Genomic DNA, 24824 nt, shown 5'->3' on the forward strand with positions numbered 1-24824 from the left:
ATTCTTAGTTCCCTTCAATCACACTTCAAAATAGTTTGATACTTTAGATACAAATTTTGAATAGAAAGAAATAATTTTTAGAGAATTCTACAAATGTATTGCTAATAGCTCTTTGTCAACCATTTTTCTAAGTCAAAAAAGAGGTATATGCCTACTAGTCTAGAGGCCCATTAAGCATCCAAATACATCCTGAATGCAGGTAAACTCTAGCCGCTCCCAGGGATTTCACGCATCCTAGAAAAGACAGTGAACCACGTTACAGTGGAACTAGTTACTTTTGTAGAGCACCAGGAACAGAGTTTCTGTATCTGAGAGAGGACGCACAGTCTCAGATGCACACACTCCCAGGATTCGGCCGGTGAGACAGCACAGGGGAGCGATAATACCAGTAATGGGCTGAACGGCGGCGGGGGGCATCTCCGGAGCCAGGCAGCTGTGTCGCTTCACTGCGGCAGGAGGCAAACTCAGGGGCTGGCAAAAATCCAGAAACACACAACCACAGTCACGCTTGAGGTGAACCCTGAATCGTAGTAAAAGCAGGAGCCTGGAGCAGGAGTAGCTGAACACAAAGTCATGTTTAGACGTCTCAGATATCACTGCATTCATGGTCATGTCCACAAGCCACAAAAATTTCCTGAGATATGAAGTTTATCATACTCTGAACTGAACTTAGTCCCCAAAGTCTAAAAAGGGCACTTTAAAAAATTTTTGTTGATGTTGTTTTTTTTTTTTAAATCATCATTTTTGTTTGTTTTTCTTAAAGAAATTAAATTAAAAAGAGGTCCCTGCCTGTTTAAACTCTTACTACTTTGTTTCATATTTTCGCAGTAGACAGATCCCCACTGGGACTGCAATTCTGGAGCTGAGCAGCTCTGGTGTAAAGCCCCAGCCGGGCAGTGGCTTTCTGGTGTGAGGCTGCTGCAGCCTACCTGTAGCAAGAAATTCCAAGAGCTGAGCTTAAATGGAGACAAAAAGAACCAAGGACATGATTTTTCATCTTTGGAGAATCAGCTGGAGATTGCAGCTATAGGATGCATTAAAGGCAAAGATATTAGTACCACAGTCGTGGAGCTCAGACGTGATGAAATATGCAGGGTCTGATAGTTCTGCTTGTTTTAAACTTACTGTTATTTTAGGTTATAAAGAATTGTGACCAGCGTGACCTGACTTATAACTATCACAACACTGAAACTAATCCAACAAACAGATTCCTTGTGGGAGTCACAGCACATGGTTTTTTTTATTAGGTGTTCAAAATTTAAAAAATCTATAAACTATTCTGTTATACAAGTGAAGGAAAAATACATAAAATCTCAATATAATATAGAAATGAGTATGTATATTATAAATGTAGAAGTATATTTATGAATGCTCTTTTAAGACATTATACAGCTTTTCTCTCATATTGACCTACAGCTTTAGTATTACATGACCACAGAGTGAAAGAGGGAATTTAGGGACACATCTTCTCCCAGGTAGCCAATACCTTAGTGGTTAGGGCCTGGCCCTTGGCAAGTGGGAGATTAAAATTCACCTTTCTGCTGAAGAGGGACAGGCAGGCACGTGAAGTTATAAAGATGACCTGAAAATGGCAGAGTAATGCCTCTTTTACACTCCTAAATCAAGTCCTATGAGCAAAAGGAAATAAACACAGCTTGAATGAGGGAACTGTGGTAGAGCAAAACGTCTGAAAAAAACGTGTGTGTGTGTGTGTGGGGGGGAAGATTAAACCATGGTGCTCTGCAGGGAACAAGTGTACAGAGCAGCAGTGTCTTGTGGCAGAAAGGATGCTGGCATAGCCAGGACAAATATTTGCCCCAACGAAGGCAGAGGATTTCTCTTCCTGGAGCACCTCTGGGGTTTAATTCCATCAGTAGTGATACGTATATAGTGCGAGTCATTAAAACCCACCAGGGTATGCAAAATGCCACCATGTTCTCCGAGTGAGCTTGGCTGAGGTGTGGGTGAGGACAAACAGGACGAGGTAAATCCTTAGGCATGGGATTTGTCAGCAAAAAAGTGGGAGATGACACCCTAGAAGTAGAAAAGCTCAAGGCTGCACACAAAGCTAGGAGAAGTTAAAATTCAAGGGTTTAGAGTAACTGTGACTCGGGTAACTGTAAGAAAGGTGAGCCTGAACTGCCTGCACCCGAAGGCCGCTGCAGCCAGTCCTCCACACGTCCTGAGGGTTGAATCGCGGCGGGGCTGGGTCCTTGCAGAGGCCCAGCCGTGGAAGGAAACCTGCGGGACAGCGCCTCGCGCAGGGGAAAGAACACGACGCGCACCCCGGGGCAGGCAGCAGAACTCAACCCCCCGCCCCAGGACGAGCCATGCCCCTCCTGGGGGCGGCCCCTCGGTGGGTACAAAGCTCGGCTCGGCCGCTGCCCGCCGAGCTCTGTTCTGCCGGCTCACTGCCGTCGCTCCTCCCTCGCTTCTTCCCTGCCGCGGGGCGCCGCCCGCCGCCTCCGTCGCGCCCGCCCTCCGTGCCTCTTCCCTCCTTCCCTCCTCCCTCCTTCCCTCCCGCCGGGCGCAGCGCCGCGGCATGGAGGCGGCCGCTGTGCCCGGGGCCGCGGCGGCCGCTGTGCCCGCGGCCGAGGCGCCGCCCGGGGCCGCTCTCGCCGCCCCTCCGCGCCGGCTGCTGTGGCTGCTCGGGGCCAAGCTCTGCACGTGGTGAGTCCCCGGGCGCGGCCCCGCCAGCCTCCACGTGGGGCCGGCAGCGCCGGGTCCCTGCCCGCCTCCGCCGCGGCGGCGGCCGTGTCCCGGGCAGGGGCCGCTCCCCGCGGGCCGTGGGAAGGAGGGAGGGAAGGGGGAAGCGATCTTTTCCGCCCTCGGCGTGTCGGGCGGTAACGCGGTCAGGATGCGGTGGCTCATCTGTGCCCGGTCCGGAGCCAGCGCGGCCGCGGGGCACCCGGGACGGACCGGGGGTTCCTGCTGGGAGGGGGGCGCGGGGCTGAGCGAAGCCCTGAGCCTGCGGGCCCGCCGGTAAGGCCGTCGCCCTGGCAGTGGTGAGACCGGCGGGGTGCGGGTGGCAGCCGGGGGAGCGTTGGCCTCTGGAGGTGGGGGGCTGCGTGCTCGGGACCGGGCTGCTGGGGAAAGCCAGCTGCAGCCTGTGACCGCTGTTGGGTGCGAGGCTGGAGCCCCTTCGGCTGCGGTAAGTGTGGAATTAGTGATGTTGTTAAAGTAAGAGTGTATTCTCACATACGCACACATGCACTTGATTTTTTTAGTAATTCTGGCTCAATATTTTTCTGTTTTGCCATTTTTTTCTGTACTTTTACCTGTTCTGTACTCTTTTATCAACACTTGTGAAGAACAGGTCATCGGGGATAGAGAAGAGAAGACAACAGAACAAAATAGCTGAAATGAGATGTAGAGCCTGGAAGGACCAGCACCCCTTTTGCCTCCTTGAATCAGTTTAGGACAGAGACCCGTTCATGTATATCACTTAATGTGATCTGGTTAAGCGTGCAAAACTTGAGGGAAAAAAAGTTTGCCAAGTTGCGTAGGCATCGCATGGGTCTCAAAGCTGGTACTTGTGAAACTCTGCCTTTCGTGAGAGCAGAGCTACCTCCTCCTCCTTCCAGCCTGCAAGAGCTAGGGTTCACTTACAGCTTTAGCTTCCATCTGGGAAAAAAGTAAGTCCCTGTTTAAAGGCTTTTTTTGGGCTCTAGATTTGGTCTCTAATAACTGTTGCATCAGATCTTCTTGGCTGACAAGCAGGAGGTGCTGGCTCTCCTGCCAGCCTCCCACTCATCAACTGGAAGCTGGTGACTGGGCTGTGTGGAGGTGTGTGCTGGCCAAGCAGTCTTATTCCAGAGGAAAAAGCCTGCCTTCTTCTTTTGGTTGTAAGTTTTTCTCTTTTCATTCTTCCTGCCTGACAGGAATGCCCCAAAAGACAGGATAGGAACTTGTTGAACTGTTCTGTAGCCTCACCCATGCTAGTTTTGCCAAAATGTTTTGCCAGAGGGCTACACTAAGTGGGTCTATTGATGGTACTTGAAAGCGCTCTCACTGACTTTTGCGAAGTGTTGTTTGAGATACTGAATTGATTTTTTTTTTCCCATGTGGCTGGAGGCTCAGCCACTTCAGTTTTGTTAGAGGCCTTTCTGAGTCATAAGAAGGTTTAATACTTGTATGTAATAAGCTAGATTTTGTTTTTTAGTAAAACCAGTAGAAAGTATGCTTTCTGGCTCTTGAAACAGAGCAAGTCTTTCTTTTCTGTTTCTTATCTTTTACAAATTAAATTGACCTCAGTTTCAAGGCAGAACACTGAAACACTCACTTCTGAAAATGTTAGCTCTTAAAAATATTTTTTTCCTGTCTTGAGCTATCTGCTAATCATGTTGAAATATGGCTTCAGTCTGAACTGAACTAAAACTGAAGTGCAAGTAAACTGTGTGAAGACTTGCCAGGCTTTGCCTGTTAGTGTTTAACTGGTGGCATAAATAAATTTACTTTTTGAAAAGCTGTATTTATTTTCACAAAAAAAAAAATCACATTAAAATGATAGAATTTATTAAACTAATAGCCAATATAATTGTTAACTGTGGGCTTGCTAGATTTTCTTTAACTTCCTCAGGTATAGAGTCTAATCGTATTTTAGTATTTTGGGGTCTCTTTCTTCTGCATTTCATATGGAGCCAAAGAAAGACAGCCTGACTTTGTCATTATGTCAGGAGCTGCACATTGTTCAGCATTAGCTTTAGACTAATTTGTGGCAAAATTTCGTGTTCTGAAATGTCCCCAAATAACTGCTAGTTTTGCTCATAGCCATAGATATAGTTAGCTAAGATATGGTGGCTGAAGGAAGAGGAGGAATAATTACCAAGCAGTAAAAAACACCAACAAAACCCCTCCAAACTATAAAAGGCCATTTCAGACCAGTTACCTTGCATCATCTGAGAGTCCAAAGTGATTTAGTCCTTACTGATGCATTAAAAAAAAAAGAGCAGAGAGGATCAAGTTCTGGCATGGAAGAGTTAATAATTACTATATTTTTAGAAATTATGATAAATTATTAATAAAGAAAATCACGGTCATCGATACTCATGTCAATGCCAGAATTAATGGAAATTTTTGTCTTTGAAGCGTTTTTCTTATAAGAAATTGTCTTGCAAAATGAAACCCATAGGATTTAGTTTGCTCTCAAGTTTTACAGAGGGTCAAACACTTTTTTAATTTGCAATGGGAATTTAGTGGGCACTGAAATAATAAGGCTCCTGAGTGCACATTTAATGAGGGTCATCTTACTCTGTTCAAACCCCTGTCTTGCTGACTTGAGCCCAGTGCATCCTGCTGGGAACACATTGTCACCTTCACAGTTTGAAGAAATTCATTTTGACACCTTGGTAAATTGCTGCTTCTGCTGAGGCTTGTGCCTGGTGTTGGTGGTTGGGGGTCAGGGCAAGAGGCTGTTGTTTTACATGCAGCTGAGAAAGTTGCCATAAATGTAGTGTTTTGGGATTCACAGAGGACATTTTTTGAGGGCAACTCAACAGTCAGTGAACAATGTCTTTATGTGGCTCTTTTGATGTTAACATTTTTAATCCCTTCAGGGAAGAAAAAAATCCCTGAATTAAAATAAAGAAAAATAAAGAAGGGAATGAGGCAGGATGAAGCCTGCTTGCCTTGTCATGTGCCTTTGGTACTATGTAAACGCTGTAGGACTGCTGAGACATACATTAACTCAACATCAGTGATTGCTGGTGCAGTAACCACTAAAACAGTTCTGTAGATTTTGGACCTCCGTCTCTTCCTATACGCAAAGACGCAAGGAGATAATTCCCTAGGTACTTTAACTAGAGAAACTTAGTTATTAGAAAAGCTGAGGATGGGCTCAGTGGAGTTGTTCCACTGCAAGAGGGCAAGTAGATATTTCTTGGTTTTAATGATGGTTGAAGCTGATCAGTCATTAGCAACTTTGAATGGCAGCAGATTTTCCCCCTTTTACTCTCTTGCTGGAACATGGTCACTATCCAGTTTGCCAAAATACTGCGCACGTAGAGTCCAGGCCTCTGCCATAGGGAGGGTGCCATAATTCACGAGAAGCAAAGCTACTCCTTGCATATCAGATCCCGGAGGAAAATGTTTAAAACCTTACCCCACAGAAGTTCATGTTAAACAAGCAGGATGCTTGTGGAGTAGTCATACCTGTGCTTCTGCCTGTCTCTGTGGCACCACGTAGGAGAGGGGTGAAGGGGAGTTTGCATCCAGGAGAGTGGGGCTTCTGGCAGCCAAGGCAGCTTTAACCTCTCCTGGTAATGTATTGATGAGCGCAATTCATTTTGTGGACTATGCAGGCTTCACAGCTTTGCTCCAGTAAAATTGCAGCAGTTTTGCCCAGTCACACTTCTACTCAGGTTTGATCCCTACCTCCACACCCTTGTCCCAGCTAGTCCAAGCGCAGGGTCAGTCTAGTCTAATAATTTGCTAAAGGCTTGCTCTGTGCCTCCTGCACTGAGGGTAAAGAAGAAATATTTCCTGCTAGTTTGGAGCAAGAAACTCTTTATTTGAATAATTAAAAGTGCATATATATTTTTTAAATATCTGAAACCATGTTTTTCACGTGTTGTTCACCACGTTATTTCTGCCTTGAAATTTCAATGGGTCTTCTGTTGTCTTACCTCCTGGAAAGGAGCCAGAGTTCACCAGGCTGGCAAAGGGTGAGCTGGAACCACTGTCCATGCCTGCTTGAAAGAAGAGGTAGTCTCATCCCTGAAATTTTAGCTAACCTATGTTACATTCTTAATGGCACCTGATTAAATTAATTCCTTAGATGAACGTAAAAAGACATTTCTGCATCAGTCAGAATAGTTAGCCAGAATGTATCATGATCGTTGCTGATTTGTTCACCAAATAATGCAATCAGATCTTTGACCAGAAGAAAAAGAGATTCAATATAACACAAGTGAGGTAGCATCAAAGGGTTTTTTTGCATACAAATATATATGTAAAATATATCTATGTATTTTATAGCACTGTTTACAGTTAATGCTGTGCTACAAAATAGCCATAATAAATTTGTAGCTGAAACATGGTCTCTGTTGCTTACTTCAGCATTCAAAATGCTAGAAATGAGAATGTTTGTTCTTTCGTGCACCAGAAAGAGTTGCTCACATGAGGCTGGATAGGACCTTACAAGATTGTCGCGTGGTATGTGAATACTTGAAATGTGGATGCGCGCTGTTGCTGGGATTGGCAAGGCAAGCTGTAGCAAAATGCAGGGCTTGAATCTCTTGGAAGTGCAGCACGGCTGGACTTTGCAGAGATTTGCTGTCTCATCAAAATGGACTTGGAGAGAAAAATGTGCCTAGCATAATTTTTAAAGTCAGAAGAGCTTTGGTGTCAGGCTGAATTGAAAACGAGATTCACGCAGCTGAATTGGAATCTCTGCAAAGAAGTCTCCCTTCTAAAAGGAGGGATTGACTATATGTTTGTAGTTGACTTCAGCACCCTTCTCATTGCCTTACAGTTGGGTTGCACAGCATAGCTGGGTGAGCTGGTAAAGTCACCCATCTTGGGAAAACAACTGGTGTTACTGTCAGGTGGTGTGCCTGGCATGTGGGTGCCCTGCCAGCCGGGAGAGACGTGGGCACAGACTAGGTGCAGAATCCTGATGGGATGCTTTTTTTCCCTTGCTCGTTTACTTTGAGTAGGAACAAATGAATCAGTTGTGCAGACAGTTAAATTCTCATCGGTAGTCTTCAGAGTAAACAAATTAGATATGAACTTTGCAGACCTGTACAGACTACAGAGCACTGAGCCACTCTCACTGTGTATTGTGAGTATGCGGGCAGAGACTGGGGTGATACAAATCTGCATAGCTCCCCTGGCAGGAAAAACAGCAAGCTGAAAGATAGACAGCGATTTGTGCATACTCCTGTTTGTCTAGGAGCATCTGGATTAGTTCACTATATTAAGTGAAGAATTGCTACTAAAAGAGCATGAGCTTTTATTTCCCCCCCCCCAGCTGTGGGTTGGACCTCTAAGTTGAGTAGTAAATGCTGATATGGCCAAAATGTGTTCTTAATTCCATCCTCAATTACAGCAGGACATCATGGAATATAGCAGGAAAAAAAATGCACTATAAGGATTCATTATAACAATTCTTATTATAGGAAAGAATTTTTTTACAGTGAGAACAGTCACTGAAGCCAGGGATGTGGTGGAGTCCCCATCGCTGGGTGTTTTCAAGACATGGCTGGACAGAGTGCTAGATAATGTCATCTAGGCTCTTTTCCCATGACAGGTTGGACCAGGTGATCTTTCAAGGCCCTTCTGACCTGGGCTGTTCTATGATTCTATGGTTAATGCTTTTTATTTCCTTAGCACTACTCAGCTTAGGGTCTCGGCTCACTTTCAGACACTCAGGTTTCGGAAGAGCCTGAAGGCAGTTGTGCCTTATCTCCATGTTGCAGACTTCCATTGACCAAAGTCAGAACGGGATTCAGTGGAGGACAAAGGATTTAACTCGGGCTGTGTGTATCAAAACATCTCTTCATGAGATTAGATCCTGCTTTGAGCCTGCCCAGATGAACTGCTTGAAGGTCCTTGCAAACTATTGCAGCCTCCATCACTGGTGGTTTGAACTGGCCTCACATCTTACCATGGCTATCATGAAGTCAGACTAGATCTTCTGTGTAGACAAAGCCCTGCTTACTGGTAAATCAGAACAACATTGATAGGGAGTAGAAAAAGAATAAAGTGTTAATCTAAAAAATGACATTTTCCCTGTACAACTAGAAAATACTTTTTAAAAAAAACTTGAATGTTTAAGTCTAAGCTTACTGTGTTGTCTTTTATATTCACAGGCATATTTTGAAAACGATAATTCTGGGCCAGATGCTCTCCTTGTTTATCTGTGGGACTGCTGTTACAAGCCAGTACCTAGCAGAACAGTACCAAGTGAATACTCCAATGTTTCAAAGTTTTATCAACTATTCTTTACTGCTTCTAGTTTATACAACAATGCTGGCATTTAGGACTGGTATGTGAAATATGGAATGGGAGATTCTGGTTTGTCATATTTTTTTTTCTCTTCTACATTTTCCTTTCAGATTTTGAAACTAAATAACTCAATACTCATCCTAGTTTTTTTAAGTTCCTGCTGAAATTCCTGCTTTGTAATAACACATGGAAATAAATTTCACAGGTTAAATGTGCATTTAATTTGATTGCATTTTGTGTCTCTTTAAAATTATGTGCTCTTTGTTTTCAAGTCCTATGTTATATTAGGGAAAATAGGCTTTGTTGGCTGCTTTGCCAGAGGCTATTTAATATTTATCCTATTCCTATTAATTTACTCTTTAAACAACTCTTGTGGTTTTTCTTCCTCATGTGGAAGAATTTCTGTGCTTTTCATCATTTGCATTGTCTCCTCCCAGGCTGCGTTTTACTGTCACCGTATCTTTCTTAAAGCAGGGGCAACCAAAATCGAACATCTCAGTATTATTTATGCTTCTAAAAGCAAGATTCCTATGCAACATTTGGTTCAAAAGAACCACATATTGATTTCTGCTTTCTTCTAAACAGGTAGTGACAGTCTTTGGCAAATTTTGAAACAGAGGTGGTGGAAGTATTTATTTTTGGGACTGGCTGATGTTGAAGCCAATTACATGATTGTAAAAGCCTACCAATACACAACGCTCACAAGTGTGCAGGTAAGGACCCATCTCTCTTTTTGAACTGTTGCTTTTATTACAGTTTTGGACCAGTTTCTGAAATGAGATTCATAGGACAGACTTGGAAGCTATTTAAGCCTGAAAAAACTTTCCAATATCTATTTTCTCTCTGCAGTACAGGGAAGAGCATCCTGCATCATGAATAATGTTTCCAGGAAGCAGAGAAAATTGGCTGGTATTACCCAGTGCCAGCTCTTGAGTTGAACTCTAATTATTTTGATAGAAAGCACTTCTGAGAGTTTGCTGACAGCCACTCAGTTTTTTCTCCTGACACAAAATAAAGATTTATGACTGGATAATACTTGCTCAGCACAGGTTCTTGCTGATGAGAGTGAGGTAGGTCTTTTGCTTAGTCCTAGAAACTGTGGAAGACATTGTGAGATGTAACCCCGGATGTGAGGACATACTGATAGTTAGCTGGTGTTGCTGACCATGCAGTGAGGGACCAGCCCTGTGGCTTTTGGATGTGGCACTTCAGGCCCCTCTGTAGAAGAGGTGGAAGGGAGGTCAGCGTGCCAGGTTCCTGAAGTGACAGTTGACATCCTATGCAATGCCAGCACTAGGAAAAATCTTGTGTTCTGAAATAACTCTACAAGCAGGAGGGCCAAGGCTGGGGTTTCTTTGTCACTCTACACAGACATAGCTGCTGGAAGAGTTAGTGCCTTCCCTCTGCCTCCAGCTGCATGCTCTTGAGCTTGCATGGCCAAATCCCTTGAGCAGACAGGCCCAGGGTGCTGAGCAAAGTCAGAATAAACTCTGTCTTTTGCAGGACTATTGTTGAGCCATGTCAGGCCCAAGTTAGCTCACTGTGTGGCTCTACAGCTGCTGCTGGAGCAAGGGAGGGGATGGTGCAGAAGCAAGGAAGGAGTGTGTCCAGGGCCGTGCCAGCCTACGCCTGCTCTTACCGATGGTAGATCTGTGACTGGGGTCATGGCCCCACTTACCTGAACAAAAAAAAAAAAGTACCATACAGAATTGGCTGTTAGTTGGAAAAGAGTGTTTAGGTGTCAGTGTTTTACAGCATCAAAGTAACAAGGGTTAATATTTAAGAGAGTTACCTGTAAAGCAATCAACTCCTGTGGTCTGGGCTCCTTTTTAGAGAACTGCAGTAACTTTTATTTGCGCTACTGAAGACCAGTAACATGTGCCTGTTAGATTATTATTGTCGCATTTCCACTTTATACTTACATGTTATGACTCATTAGGCCTTTAATTTCCTTACAAATAATGCCTGAGAAACCAGAGGTTTGAGTGACAGGTTCCAGTCTCAAGGTCAAGCTGATGATTGAGACGCTGTTTAATCGTATACTTTACAGCTGAAGAAGCCAGGACTTTGATCCAAGTTCTCAGAAGTAGTAAAGCTATTCCCATGATTTCTTTCGTAGAAGTTGAGGAAGAATAGATAGAGTAGGTTGTCCTGTCCGGTTGCCAGACTCAAGCATTTTCTGAACCTTTTTTCCATTGTGATAACCTTCAGACCAATGCTGCTTTGTGTCAGTTCAGTAATTGTGAATTTCTTGTCATTGCCATAAGGTTTCTTGCACATTCTCTGAAGTCACTAGTTTTTCACCACTGTCAGAAATGAGATACAGGACGAAAAGCAAGCCTGTGATTTGCTCTAGCACGAGGCATTTGCTAACTGTCAGTAGCAAGCAGTTCTGCAGCTACATCAGAATCTGAGGTTCAGAGCACCCAGCCTGATGGCCTGTCTGCAGTACTGGCTGTGAGTGGATGCCCAGGGAGCAAAAATGCCACGCAGGAGTATGTGGCATCTTCCTGAGTACATGGTAATCACTGTTAACATGCTGCCTGGCTGGAGTTTCAGCTCAGCCCTATGAAACTTATCTTCAAAGTTAAGTTTTGTCAGCTCAGCAAGGAACTTCCATGAATTTTCTCACACATGCACACAAAAGCGGAACTGATTTTCCTTTACTTGTCAAATACCAGCATTGCACGGAAGGGGTTGGGAGATTTTGGAGGAGATAACATTAGGATGGCAGTTCTCATTTCTTTGTAAATAAAGAAAAAGACTTTGGTCTAGAACTGAACTCTTTTCTGTTTGGCTGTGGCTGACGCAACGCCAGGGAGACTTCTTGCTGCCAGTGTCCTGTCTTGTGGCAGGATTTGACTGTGCTGCTGTTTCACTACATATTTAGCAGCAAAACTGAAGCAGCTTAGCTGTGGTTTCATGTTCTTAGCATGTTATTTGGTGCAATTAGCATTTGCTCTGTAGATAATTTGAGTGGAAGCATTTTATAGGCAGCTATTGACAGAATATCAGCTGATAGAAGAGTGTTAACTCCAACAAATACAGGAAAATACAGGATGAGCCCCTGGGGCTCAGCTGGAGGCTGCCCTAAGGGAGCCTTGTGGGGGAATGAGCAGGATGAGCTGTTGAGCTTTCTTGCTCACAGAGCTGTCTGGAGCTGGCAATTATAAGCAAACCAATGACCTCCAACAGTCTATGATAATTTATTTGCCATGTGTTAAAACATCTATTAATAATTTACTCGCCCTACATTTAAACCTCCTATAAACAGTGTGGCCAAATCTTGGCTTGAGTCAAAACATTTGTAAATCAAATCACCAGGTTATCTGTTTTTTCCCTTGTAAAAATACAGACTAGAATTGAATAAGATGAGAGTTTGCTGAGGCTCTACTGGCAATAGTAATCAGTACTACAGTACTGCTGTAAATGTCATCAAACCTGAATAAATAAACTGTATTCTTTTAAATGGTTCCATCGACACAATTCATTGTGATATTACATCTGCTTTGCACCTCTTTGATCTTGAGCATTTTCCACCGAAGAGCTCTAATGTAGTAGATGAAGGGAAGGCAAGGTCCAGTACTTGGAAATCAGATTTCTTCTATCTGTAATTGAGGGTAATTGTCCCCTGGAACAGATTACCGGGGTGTGTTCTTCATCATTTGGTGCCTGTGTGCCCTGGCTGCACGTCCTCTAACCAGGATGCTGTAGCTCTACAGTATGTTCTTGGTCTGGTTGCAGCAATTCCCCATCCAACGTTACTGAAAGAGCTTCTGGCTCATTAGGTACTACTCCCTTACATCCTAACTAAGAATTTTTTTTAAGGGTTTTTCTTCCCCTCTTTCTGGTTGGGTTGAAAAACTGCTTGGAGGTTGGATGTGGAAAAATCTCAATTAATGGGGAAGTGAAAACTTACTTATTAGTAGAAGAGATGTCTACTACCAACCATGGGGGTAAAAAGTTTGCTTTCTAATGTTTGTAATACTTCTTTTTGATACTAGTCAAAACAGTCAAATTTGGAGGAAATATTAGGAGGTTTTTCTTGAGCCTAGACCAAATGTAAGATTGAGAAAATGGCTTGTGACTAAATAGAGACTTACAGCATGATACTTTTCAGTAGAGCAAAGCTGTATTGGAATACGTGGTGTCACATATTAGGATGTGTGTGGTTGTAATATCTCATAATACAACCCATGCAAGCGCTTTTGCACTTTACAAACAGACTTTACAAACTGGACAAGCTGGAGGCAATCCAAGGAGTGAGGACAAATAGATGGAAAGATTAGAGGCATTGTTAGGATTTAATCTGTACTAACTCCCCTTAATGCTATGCTTGTAAGACTTTAATATGTGTAGTCATGAACAAGTGAAACCAGACGTATTGTGAAAGTCTTGAAAGTTTGGTTAAAACCCTTGGGGATGATGACTGAACTAATGGAAGCCAGCACAGAAGAAGACTGCAGTGGTGCACTTAGGCAGGCAGAGGTTGGCAATGAACATTAAGGACTAAGGGCTCTTGTTTTGATTGTAATGATTATGCCCCAGTCCTATTGACCTGGACCTAATACTTTGTAGGGACTTCAAGACGTCAAGTTTTAAGAGCTGGCATTTGAGAGTAATTTGTGAGCAATTTTTGGAAAGCTGACTGTGTGTTCTGCTGTAGACTGTTCCCTTATATAGTTTCATGGCACTCTACTGAGGCAGGTCAGAAAAGACACCTTTTTTTTCCTCCAGACAAATTCAGAAACAAAGTCTATTTTGTTGGATTAAATATTAAACCAATTATGATTAGCTCTTGGTACTATTTGGTTATTGTAGAACATTATGCCCATCTTATGCTGCAGTGTATTTTTCTGTATTAAGTACACAGCGAACTCTTAATATTTTCTGTAATAAAGGAGAACGGGTAGAAAATGGGTGGGTCTAACAGCAAGGCAAAGATACGTAGGATTTTATGAACAGAGAGGGGATAATAAAGAAAACAAAGAGAAGTCAGTGTCACAGCTTGTCATGGAGTGCAGACATCCTTGAACCATAGCTGTTCAGTCTGCTCAGAACAGTATCTGCAAACACATCTGAAGTGCTTTGAAACTCCAGCTGCCTTGTGTGTCTCTGCTGCTGGGGCATGGGTGAGTTAGAGTGGGTTACTTGCTTCTGACTAACTGAGAGACAGCTCTGACAGAGTAATGAAAACATGTTGGTGACTTGTATGTGCTTTTGTGGGAAGCTGGAAGATCAGGAAGGTGACTTTAGGAAAGCTCTTCTTCCCTTCTCATCTTCCACCAGTTTTGCACATGGCTTCCAGCACATGTACCAACTGAGTTTTTTTTTTTTTAGTAGGATCCAGTTGCAGGAAATAAAAATCTAAATGAAAACTGTAGGGTCAGATTCTTGGCCTAGTCACTTCAGTGAAAAATCAAATCACTTGTATCCTTTGATACTTCCAGATTTTTGTGTACATGGAGCCCTAAATTCTAATTACAGATTGAGAAGGAGTGAAAAGACGAGCTAGACAAAACCTGCTGTGGAGGAAAGGAAATGATGGTGAACCACCTCCTTATATTGGTGTCATGGAGAACAACATGGTTTCAGAGCAACATCCTGGTATTAATTTGTGAAGCTGCAAAGATTGCTTAGATCCATCATTAGAAGAGTTTCTAGATCAGTGCCTTTCTACCAGGAGAGAATGGACCCCTGCCCCAGCTCCTCCTTTGCTTGCAAAATGCTTTTAATAGTAAAATGTAGGTCTGACCCCTCTTTTAAATGAATCCACTGGGGTTGCTTTGCAGCTTTCATTAACATCTGATAGTGACAGAAAGTAAGGTCCTGTACATTTGCTTTCAGGATAGTGCAATCCAGATTTGGGGTGGGTTTCTAATTCAAACCATTTCTCTGTATACACAGCTGCTGGACTGTTTCGGGATTCCTGTACTGATGGCTTTGTCGTGGTTCATTCTCCGTGCAAGATACAGGCTGATCCATTTTCTTGCTGTTGCCGTCTGCTTGCTGGGTGTAGGAACGATGGTGGGTGCAGACATTTTGGCAGGGAGGCAGGAGAGTGAAGGTAAGGAGTCCTTTATTGCGGGGGGGAAAGAGCAGAGAGATGGTTCCCATGGCGGGCTAACTTGTAAAGGAGAAAGAGGAGCAAATGCAGGGGGAGTGGATATAGTTTTATTTTAAAAAAGAAGAGGAGAAGGCATGCTGCTATTTGTATTTATTGTCCAAGAAGATAGGGGCTGAGGAGATGCTGATTTTGTAGGGAGCCATGGAATTTCTTTGCTTGTAGGTTTGGATTATTTATTCCACCTTAGAAGAGAAACACTTGTGTTAAGCTTAAATTTTGCTGCTGTTCATCAGATCTGATGAAAGGCCTCATTCTCGAAAGCTTGTTCACTTTTACTAGTGTGAGATGGTCTAATAAAAGACACTGTCTCTCCCTGCAAACCTTGTCTTGCTTACACGGTATCAGCCTGCTGGCAGTCAGACTTCTCTGATTTGGAGTTTTGTATGAGCACAAATAGCAAATAAAAAGTTACTCAACAGCAGCTGACTTCTCTGAGTTATCTTTGGCAGACCCGACAGAAATGGTCCATGTATCCCCATGGCCCACAGGTCACAGCCTGGAAAGCAGGGGTTTACTATGGGAGAGCAAGAGGAGATGTGGGCAGGATGCCAGGATTCCTGGGACCTCCAGGAGGGAGGCTGGGCTCTGGGGACCAGGATCCAGCTGGGTGCAGATAAGGGTATGTCTTGTCTTCTCTATGACAGATCCTTAAATCAACCCTATCATAGCGATCTTATTTTGAATAATTTTCGGAGCCAGAGGACATGAGGCTAGGTAAATTGCAGGGCATTGCCTTTATCTGGCAGTACAGACATAAGCCTGTTTGGTATTATTTTGGGGCCTTACTGTAGGTAAGACATCAAGACAAACTGAGATTTAGCGTTAATGCTATGTGGTACAAGTATCTCAGTCCTGAGGGAGAAAAATCTTCTTTCCCTGAGACTTTAAGACAGTTGTGCTTTATTTGCTGACATGGGTATCCTTACTAACTGCTTAACCTCTTACTTCAGACATATTTTTGTAGTGATTGCCAACTGGCTCAGGGAAGAAAATTTTAAATCAATTCAAGAATTTAAACTACAGCGATCCTTTTGCTATTTAGCTGATGCATAATGGCTTTTACTTGATGAGTGGTTGTATCATGGGGAGTCCCATTTACCCAGTATAAATAAATTGCAGCAGGACACATGATATCACCCATCTTCAGTGCCCACTTAAGACCTGTCATAAACCTGAAGCTGAGTCCAGGTCCCGCTGAAATCAATAGACTGATTTTTAGCAAGACTTGAATCGGGCCTTACTGCAAAAGCAACGGCAATATTCAGAAAGGCGGAGAGCATTGGTAACCGGGAATTTTCTCAACTCCCTACAGTGCCAAAGGTCAGCAGAGGTAGAGTTGGACCAGACTATACGGCAGTGGCTTGGGCAGGATGAGATTTAAATGCTGGGTTTAGCTCATTCCAGACTCTGCAGGGTGAGGTGAGCGGGTAGCAGAGTCAGTGGTCAGACACCAAGCCCCTCATCTGCACACACAGGTGATGTTTCCTTTCCCCTTACCCTGGAAGGCACTAGGAAGATAGAGGTGTTAGAGATAACTTTGCTTGTCTTTTTAAGGAAAGCTTAAAAGTGTTTGCAGCATTACCCTTATTGTGGATTAATATTTCTGTACAGGTAGTGACGTGGTGATTGGAGATGTCTTAGTGCTTCTTGGTGCTTCTTTGTATGCCATTTCTAATGTGAGTGAGGAATACATTGTGAAAAATCTGAGCAGAGTGGAGTTTCTAGGAATGGTGGGCTTGTTTGGGACTATTATCAGCGGTCTACAGCTGTAAGGATCTAATATTTATTTTAAAACTAATTAAGAATATTCTACAGATGATTGCTTGTCTACTATGAAATGATGTTGTTATTAAATTAATTCTTTGTTATGCCTGCATTTGGCCTGTATGGGAGTCCTTCCACTTGTATTTTATTTCCATTGCTGATCACATCTGGTTTATATCCTTTTTATTTGCACTACTCTTATTACAGCAATTCTAAAGCTGAAATCCTTCAATTGAGCATGTGCAATACTTGACTATTTTTGATTTTGTTGATCTTCATGAAGACACTCAGTATGCTAGGATTGTTCACAGGAATTTATTTCTCAATGGATTTTCTCTGTGGAAAAGTTTAGGAGATAATCATTAGCAGGAGGTCTTCCATATTAAACTTCAGTTTAAAATGAAGCCATGTATACTCTTATAAGTAACCATGTTAGAGTAACAGACCACATGCACTTAAGTCTATCTAATGAATTTTATGTTCCTCATTTCTCATCGTTATAGATAATAATTTCCTCAAATGGTATATCAAATAAAACTGAATCTCTGAAGGATGGAAAAGCCTGGGAAGAAGGCACAAGAACTAAATAAAAATGCTCTTGACTTTAATTTTCAAGTCTTCTTTCATGCTTGTTAGATGTTGGAGTTAGTGTCATTCAATATGATTTCAAACAAAAAATAAAGGGATTATAAATCAAAATGTTTCTTATATATTCTGGTAATTAAATTCTGTATTTGAATATGACTTTTTTTCTTTTTTACTGTGTTATATCTTTTCTCTGTCTCTAGAGCCATTGTGGAACATAGGGAGTTAATGAGAATTCAATGGAACTGGAAAATTGGTATGTGTATGACAAAAGGATGTGCATTTTTACAGAAGACTGGAATTTTAATTTTCTTTTTTTTGTATATTAAGCAGCATTCATATTATATTGTCACAAATTTATTTTCTGTAAACTTTGCAGCTCAGCAAAGAGGTAAGGTTTGTGGGATTGAACATTAAAACTTTGAGCTCAGGTTTTTCATTTCACATATAACATGCAATAATTCTTCAAAACAAATTGAAATAAGTAAAAATTAAGCCTGTTTAGTTGCAGATGTGTCTGTTGTTGGAACATCACAAGAGTGTTTTTCTGTTGTCCTTCCTAAATGAAATAATGGAAAAAATGGATTTTATGACACATTTTGACCTCAATAGAACTGTATGTTATTAAGAAACATGGCTGTGAATTTCTTCAGTCAGCTCTTACGAGAACTTTCTTGTGTAGATACAGTAATTTTTGCAATACAGGGTAGTCTTGGAAAAGAAGTATTTCTTCCATGTTTTTCTTAAATTTACTTATCCTAAAAGATAAAATGTACAGTTTTAAAGCATCTGAAGAGTATTGGTGTTCTTTAAAATAATTATTCTGTGCCTTAGGAGTAAATTGTTGTCTGTTTTACAGCATTACTGTTCACAGTCTTTGCCCTGTGTATGTTTGGGCTGTATAGCTTCATGCCAGTAGTGATTAAAGTTACCAGCGCAACCTCGGTCAACCTGGGTATTCTGACTGCAGATCTCTACAGTCTGTTCTTTGGACTTTTCCTCTTTTTCTATAAGGTAAGTACCTTTATTCTTTCACTATAATTTCAGTTACATTTTTACTCCAAAATTATAAATAAAGCATTGTGTTCTTAAAAGACCCTGAACAGTCGTTTGTACTTGTACATTTCTACAGCTTGTATAGTTCATTGTTGGCAGATACCAATCAGGAGAGGTCATACTTGGTTAATTATATAGCATTGCACTATTAGGCAGATAGTGGTTTTCTAACAATTTCACACTTGATGGAATACATTAGAGTTAAGAGATAGTAAATAATATCCTGAGGTGCTCAAATGGTAGAGTTCTTGCCATAAGCCCTATGTGGAACTGTGTGTTAGATTTGGTTCATCTCTCCCAAGAGTCCAAAGAGAGAGGGTTTGAATCTCCCTGTCCTGAAAGGCATTTGGTGTCTGAGGGGAGGGGTTCAGCTTGATTTCCAGAAATAAATATTTTCTTTCAGAAATTTAATCTGTTCATTACCAGCATCCTGGGATAACAACTAAGCACTCTCAGTGCTACTGCTAGAGAGAGACTAAAGGAACTGAAAAAAATGCAGAGAAATATATTATTCTGTATGCTCTCCAAAAGGCAGTTACTTTTATTGTGCTCTAAAATATTTTTGGTAGTGTCTATTCAAGCTGAATGACAGTGCTAAAAAGATTTCATTCCACCCTACACTTTTCATCCAGAATCATTTGTGGGAACTGAGCTCGTTACAGCAATTGAAGCACTTGAGTCAGTCGCTCAGTGACTGGAAGGGCTTAGTGAGAAGCTTGTGAACTTTGCTGAACAGCTTAATTTGTATTATTCCATGTGGTTGCTTTCTCTTCAGCATTATGGAGAGCCAGCAGCTTTTTAGTCAGATTTGTTTCTGAAAATGAAGGCCAATTTATTTTACAGTATGGAGGTAATAATTATAGCTGGTAATGGTAGGGTCTGACAGCAGCTAGATTTTCCTTTTCAAGAGTCTCTTAGCTCAGCTTTCCTCCCTGTTTTGCGTTCCAAAATTTGCTCCAAGCTACAAAGCATCCATTAGAAATGAATGTAGGAAGTGAACCATGCTTCCATTCTAACAATTAAAAAAATCCTAAGTCACTTTCAAACATGTCTTTTGGCACCCAGATAGCTTAACTCAAGAGGTGATTATAAATTTATATCTGTAACAGTAAAGATGAAAAAGTAAGAGCTTTGGAAGAGGTATAATAAACTTATATCTTTCAGGATTTTTAGCTTATTTTGGGGAGAGGTTTTTCTGGGAGCAGGTCATCTCATAATTACTAACTGCGGGGTATACTGGTAGCAAAAATGAAAAATGAATTTGAGAAGACTTCGGGGTTGTATTATGAGAGAATTTCAGATATTTATTAAAATAAGAACTTGCATGTGGGGTTAGAACAGTGAAGTAGCAAAAAGGGGAGCAATAGTAATGCCACATCTTTGGTAATCAGAGGATTTGAGATATTGTAGGAACTGGGAGCCTGATTTTGACACTGCTTTTAACGTAATACTTATCAGTAGAAAATCTTATTGCCAAGCTAACCATATAGTTTCTTTACCTATCGGGCAAAGAAACCAGACAGGACATTTCCTAGATTAAAAAGCACTGTGGACACAGGAATCTACAAACAGAACTGCAAGGAATTGCTCTGTATTCCCCATTATCAGATGATATTTCACAAGCCGCTGAAGGGTTGGCTGGGCTGCAGCGTGCACCGAGCCACAGAGAGCTCTGAATTGGCAGTGGTCTGAGACTGGAACAGAAGCAGCACAAACATAGGGTGGCTGTAGCAGAGACTGGGCCCAGGAATTATAAGGTTTTGACTTGTGTATGGTGTTTTGCTAATGCACTCAACTTTTCAGCCCCAACCATGTCTGTTTAAAGTGAAATGTGAATTTTGCATACCTGTTTAGATGAGCTCTTTTTTTTTTTCGTTTACTCCATAATGAATCTTTGCTGTGCTTGTTCCTAATGAGCTCATGTAGATACCTGTAATCCCTCAAGAGATATTAAAAAGGGTCTCCAAATGCTTTTGTTGTATAAACTCCTATAGAAGGGAGTATACTGCAAATACAGACACTAGATGGAGTTACAGTCCTCCAGTAACTTTTAAAGTAGTCTTTAGGCTTGATAGTGAGGATGGGGTTATAAGCTGGACAGGTACGACTGAAATCAGTTACTGAAGCAATGAAGTTGCTGCAATATTTGAAATGAACAAAAAAAAAAAAAAAAGAGAGAAGAAAGCTCAGGAAAAGACCACTGAGCCCTCCCCAGAAATGAAAGGAGGTGGGAAAAAAGAGTGTAGGCTTGTTGGAGCAGCATGGTTAAGGTTCAGCTCAGTCACTAGCTGCAAACACATAGGCAGGCCTTGAATCACAGCTACATTGCAACAGCTTTAGCACCCCAGCATGGCAACTGTGTATCTACTCACAGAGGAATTGATTCTGAGTGGGATCCGAGATATTTATGCCTTGGGGATGGGTCAGTCAGGGGTGCGACATGGGTGCTGCTGCTGCCTCCATTGGGACATCTTCAGAGCTTGGTGCTTCTTCCCGTGCTGCATGAACACTTGAGTCAAAGCTGCTCCAGGCAAAGAGCCAGCAAGGTGAGGAGAGAGGGCGTGTATCACAAGGCCCCTGTGTTTCAGTCTGCTTTTCCCTTTGTGTAGTGCCATCCAAGGGTTTCTGAGCCAAGTGACTGCCAGCTAGGAATTGCAGTGTCCTAATTGTAGATCCTCAGACCTTTTTGGATTGGAGTCCACTGTCCAGGTCCTAACATTCATTTCTGCTGTTTGATAAACTGGAACATATTTTTCAAGCACATCTAAGGAAGCTAAGGATGTTAGGGAATATTGACAGTGGTATGTAGAATGTGCTATGTCCTTCATCCTGCTGTTTAATCAGTGTGGTTTGGCAAAGGCAATATGGAGGATTTTAACAAATCTGTTGAAAAAGTGTTCCTAGCTGTGGATAACTTGAACACATTGTATCGAATCTGGTCTTATGAAGTAAGCATTAATTTTTCTGTTAAGGTGGATGAATCTTGGCAATTGTTGGTCTTTTAACAGGCAAGTGAACGATAGTGATTCAAATGCGGGATGTACCTCAGCAGTTCATACTCTCACCTCACACCACTCTTAACAGAGCACAAATGCTGATCTTGTAAAAGGAGCCCCAGTTTCCCTCTCTTCAAGGACTTGCTGGGTGTAAAGAGCAAACCAGTTTTGGTCCAGTAATAGTATTTATCTAGCCCTGCAGATGCTTCAGAGAGATGTGCAAAGAACCAGCTGTTCTGGTGACTTGCAGTAGGACAGAGATTCATCTCTTGCCAAGACCTAAAATACTAGGCTGTGCTGAAACAAAATTCTTTTAGGGGTACTGTGTTTCAGCACTCATGTGTGCAAACAGCTGTCCTTTAGTATCCCCAAGTTTACAGCCATCTGTTCTCTCTGTTAAGATTCTTGTATGTAGACCTAAGGAAGCTCCTGGTCCAACAGTGTTGAAGATGAGATGCAGTGAAAACCAGCCAGCAGCTTGAGTCTGTCAGTGAATGGAGCTGTTGAATTCTGATTTTCAGACCTGAATACAGGTCGTGGTGATAATCCTCATTAAAATAATTTTTAAAAGGAAGGGTAGCTTTCACATTCTTAAAACAAGGCAGCATTGACATGTTTTTACATCAGACACTTAATGCGTCTCTTTCTTTTGTCTGCCAGTTTTCAGGTCTTTATATCCTGTCCTTCGTTATCATCATGGTGGGCTTCATCTTGTATTGCTCCACTCCAACTCGGACAGCGGAACCCACCGCCTTGCCACAGCCTGGCAGCACTGGCTTGGACAACGCTGCACTAAAGCTCGAGGAGAATGACAGTGAAACTCCAGCCATAACTGTACAGTTCACAAGAGGAGAAACTGTGGTGGTCAGCACTGATTAAAGAAATGGCAGCATTTCAAAATAGAGCTGCCTTTTTTTTTTTTTTTTACTGCCAAATTTCCCTCAAATACTAATCTGGAGAATTGTTCTACTGCCAAGGCATATGTCATGCTGTGCTGGTTTTTATGCACTGGATAGACTTCTAAGGCCAGATCCTCAATCAGTGAAACTGTATTGATTTACCCTTGCAGAAAATCTGTCTGTTAGAAGAAGACAGAGTTGTATTTATGTGGAGTCTCTGCAAAGTGAGAGACTGTTATTTTTAAATGCTTAATTAACTTAACAGCAAACGCTTGGGGGAAAAACTAAGCCAAAGCAAGCTCCCAGGTCACTAATATGTTTTATATTGCATTAGGGACCTAAATCTGCAAGCTGCTATCTGAGGGCTTTGTGGTTCCCACGCCTCAGTGCCAGGTACCCTCAGGTAGCATCTTATAAGAGCCACTCAGCTTCTCGCAGGATCTAGTTCTGCAAGCTGTATTACATACATACACCTTCCATGTGCTGATGGACTTCTTTCCTCCACTGGAGGATTTGCTTCTTACATTCCACCTGGATGTTCATCTCTTCATATTGCTGCACTCCCTGTTGCAGCTGGGGATGCTACAGGTATTTTATTTTGAACTTTGCTAGTAAGGGAAGTTTGAATATATGTTTTTATAATCCCTTCTTTATCTCTGAGACCTGTTGTTTGGTGCATTCCCACTAGGTGGAGGAGACAAAGTCAGGTCCTTGCTCTGTTCAGTAAGAACTGAATGTGGTTTTTTTTTCTGGATGAGACAGCAAAAGGGTTTGAACTGAAATTCACTTCTCACTGAATTTCTCCCTGAAATGGGACACATTTCTGCAGAAAGATTTGAGTAAAATTGGCATTTCTTAAAAAAATTGAAGTGTCTTAGCCAATCCTCATTGCAACAATGACATAATCTCTAAAAGGCTAGGTACTTTCAGTAGATTCATTGACAGTTTTCCGCCCCCTCTTCATATTTACAGTAAATGATTAAAAAATACTAGGCTGCAGTTTTAACACCAGTAAAACCATACCAGGATTTTATTTTATTTTTTGTACAAACCTTCAGAGCTCAGGTGTATGAAGTAACAAAAGAATAAAGTTTTCAGCAGCTGAAGAGTTGGCACTTGGTTTATTTTCTTAAGCCAGAATTTCTTTATTTCTCAAAATTAAATTAATTTTACTGACCAAATGATTGTTTTAATGGCTGAGTTTTGCCATAAGAAGTAAATATGATATTTTCTGAAGATACTGGTGATCAAATGACACAGACTGGTTTTGTGTACTTCTGGTGTAGTTTATTCAAACAAAATTATTCAGCAAAAATCTTACCTGATTTTATATAGCAATAACAAAACAAACATTCAGCAGATACTACAGCAACAAACATTGCCTTTTAACTGAGTAGTTCATGCACGGAAGGGTAGAGAGGTGCTGATGTTTAATGAAAAGCATTTGGGCCCAGTTATCTCTTGCTTTACCAGTGGAGTAAGATTCAGGTCATGGATTAAGACACCTAAACTGGTGTGTCTGTAAACATCTATACATCTAAATCTGAACAAGCAGCTGGAGACCAGGTGGGGTAAGGAAGTCTGATGGCAATGGATACCTAAGAGAGGCCATCTGGATGAAGTTGCAGTTCTCCATACCAAATTTTAGTTGCCTATGACCTGGATGGAGCTAAGTCCCACCCATTGTTACTTGCATGATTTAGTTAACTACATGCAGTAACAAAGCAAACAGCAAGCAAACCTATAGGTCTATATGTGAATGTTCCAGAACTCTGCACCTGTTGGTACAGGATGCAATTCAGCTCCTAAATGTAGCTAGTTATGTATTTTGTGCAAAAAAAGTTGCTGAGGTCCTGTATACAGTGCCCCTCTGTGGGGCATGTTTCAGTTGCCTTGGTGTCAGCTGAGACAGCCTCTGGAGTCTGTGGCGTCTCTAGGGGCTGGCAGATAGGACCCAGGATCTAGAGGAGACCTGTAACCTGGAGCAGATTGTGGAGGCCAGATGAAATGCCCTAGGGTCTCTGAAATGGCACTGCAGGCTATGGTTGAGACTCTCAGTACTTCCTTGATGACCATGTGGGGCCATATGTTATTACTTTAGATGCTTAACCTTTACACAGCTAAAATAGATGAATCCCAGATGAAGCAGCATGTTCTTTCTGTGGTCACTGGGTGGCATTTCAGCATCTCTGTGGTGTTTGATAAAACAGCTATGTGTGTCCAGTGCTTGAGAGAGTGCTTTGGTGTGCCTGAAAGCCATATGCAGTGTGGCATGAAAATTGGTCTCATTTTATGCACCCCAGGAAAAATACCTGGGCCCTTTGCACAGATAATGACTGTGAATTGCTGTGCAATGAAAAGAAAGCACAAGGCAGCAGCTGGAGTTACAATAGAAGCACAATGAAAAATGTGGTCAATCCAAGGCTGGTGTCAGTGGGTGAAAGCATTACC

General features: G+C 42.1%; 1 protein-coding gene across 1 annotated transcript; it reads left to right on the forward strand.

The window, feature by feature from the left end:
* The first annotated feature begins 2538 nt into the window (after positions 1-2538).
* Positions 2539-23479, forward strand: SLC35F2 (solute carrier family 35 member F2). The gene is made up of 8 exons (XM_074816993.1): positions 2539-2670; positions 8811-8986; positions 9532-9659; positions 14854-15013; positions 16685-16841; positions 17626-17678; positions 18282-18436; positions 22135-23479. Exons 1-8 carry the CDS (start codon positions 2543-2545, stop codon positions 22351-22353), a joined length of 1176 nt encoding a protein of 391 aa, XP_074673094.1. The 5' UTR covers positions 2539-2542; the 3' UTR covers positions 22354-23479.
* Positions 23480-24824: the final 1345 nt, after the last annotated feature.

Source organism: Strix aluco, chromosome 2 (genome assembly GCF_031877795.1).
Source record: "Strix aluco isolate bStrAlu1 chromosome 2, bStrAlu1.hap1, whole genome shotgun sequence".
Classification (NCBI taxonomy): domain Eukaryota; kingdom Metazoa; phylum Chordata; class Aves; order Strigiformes; family Strigidae; genus Strix; species Strix aluco.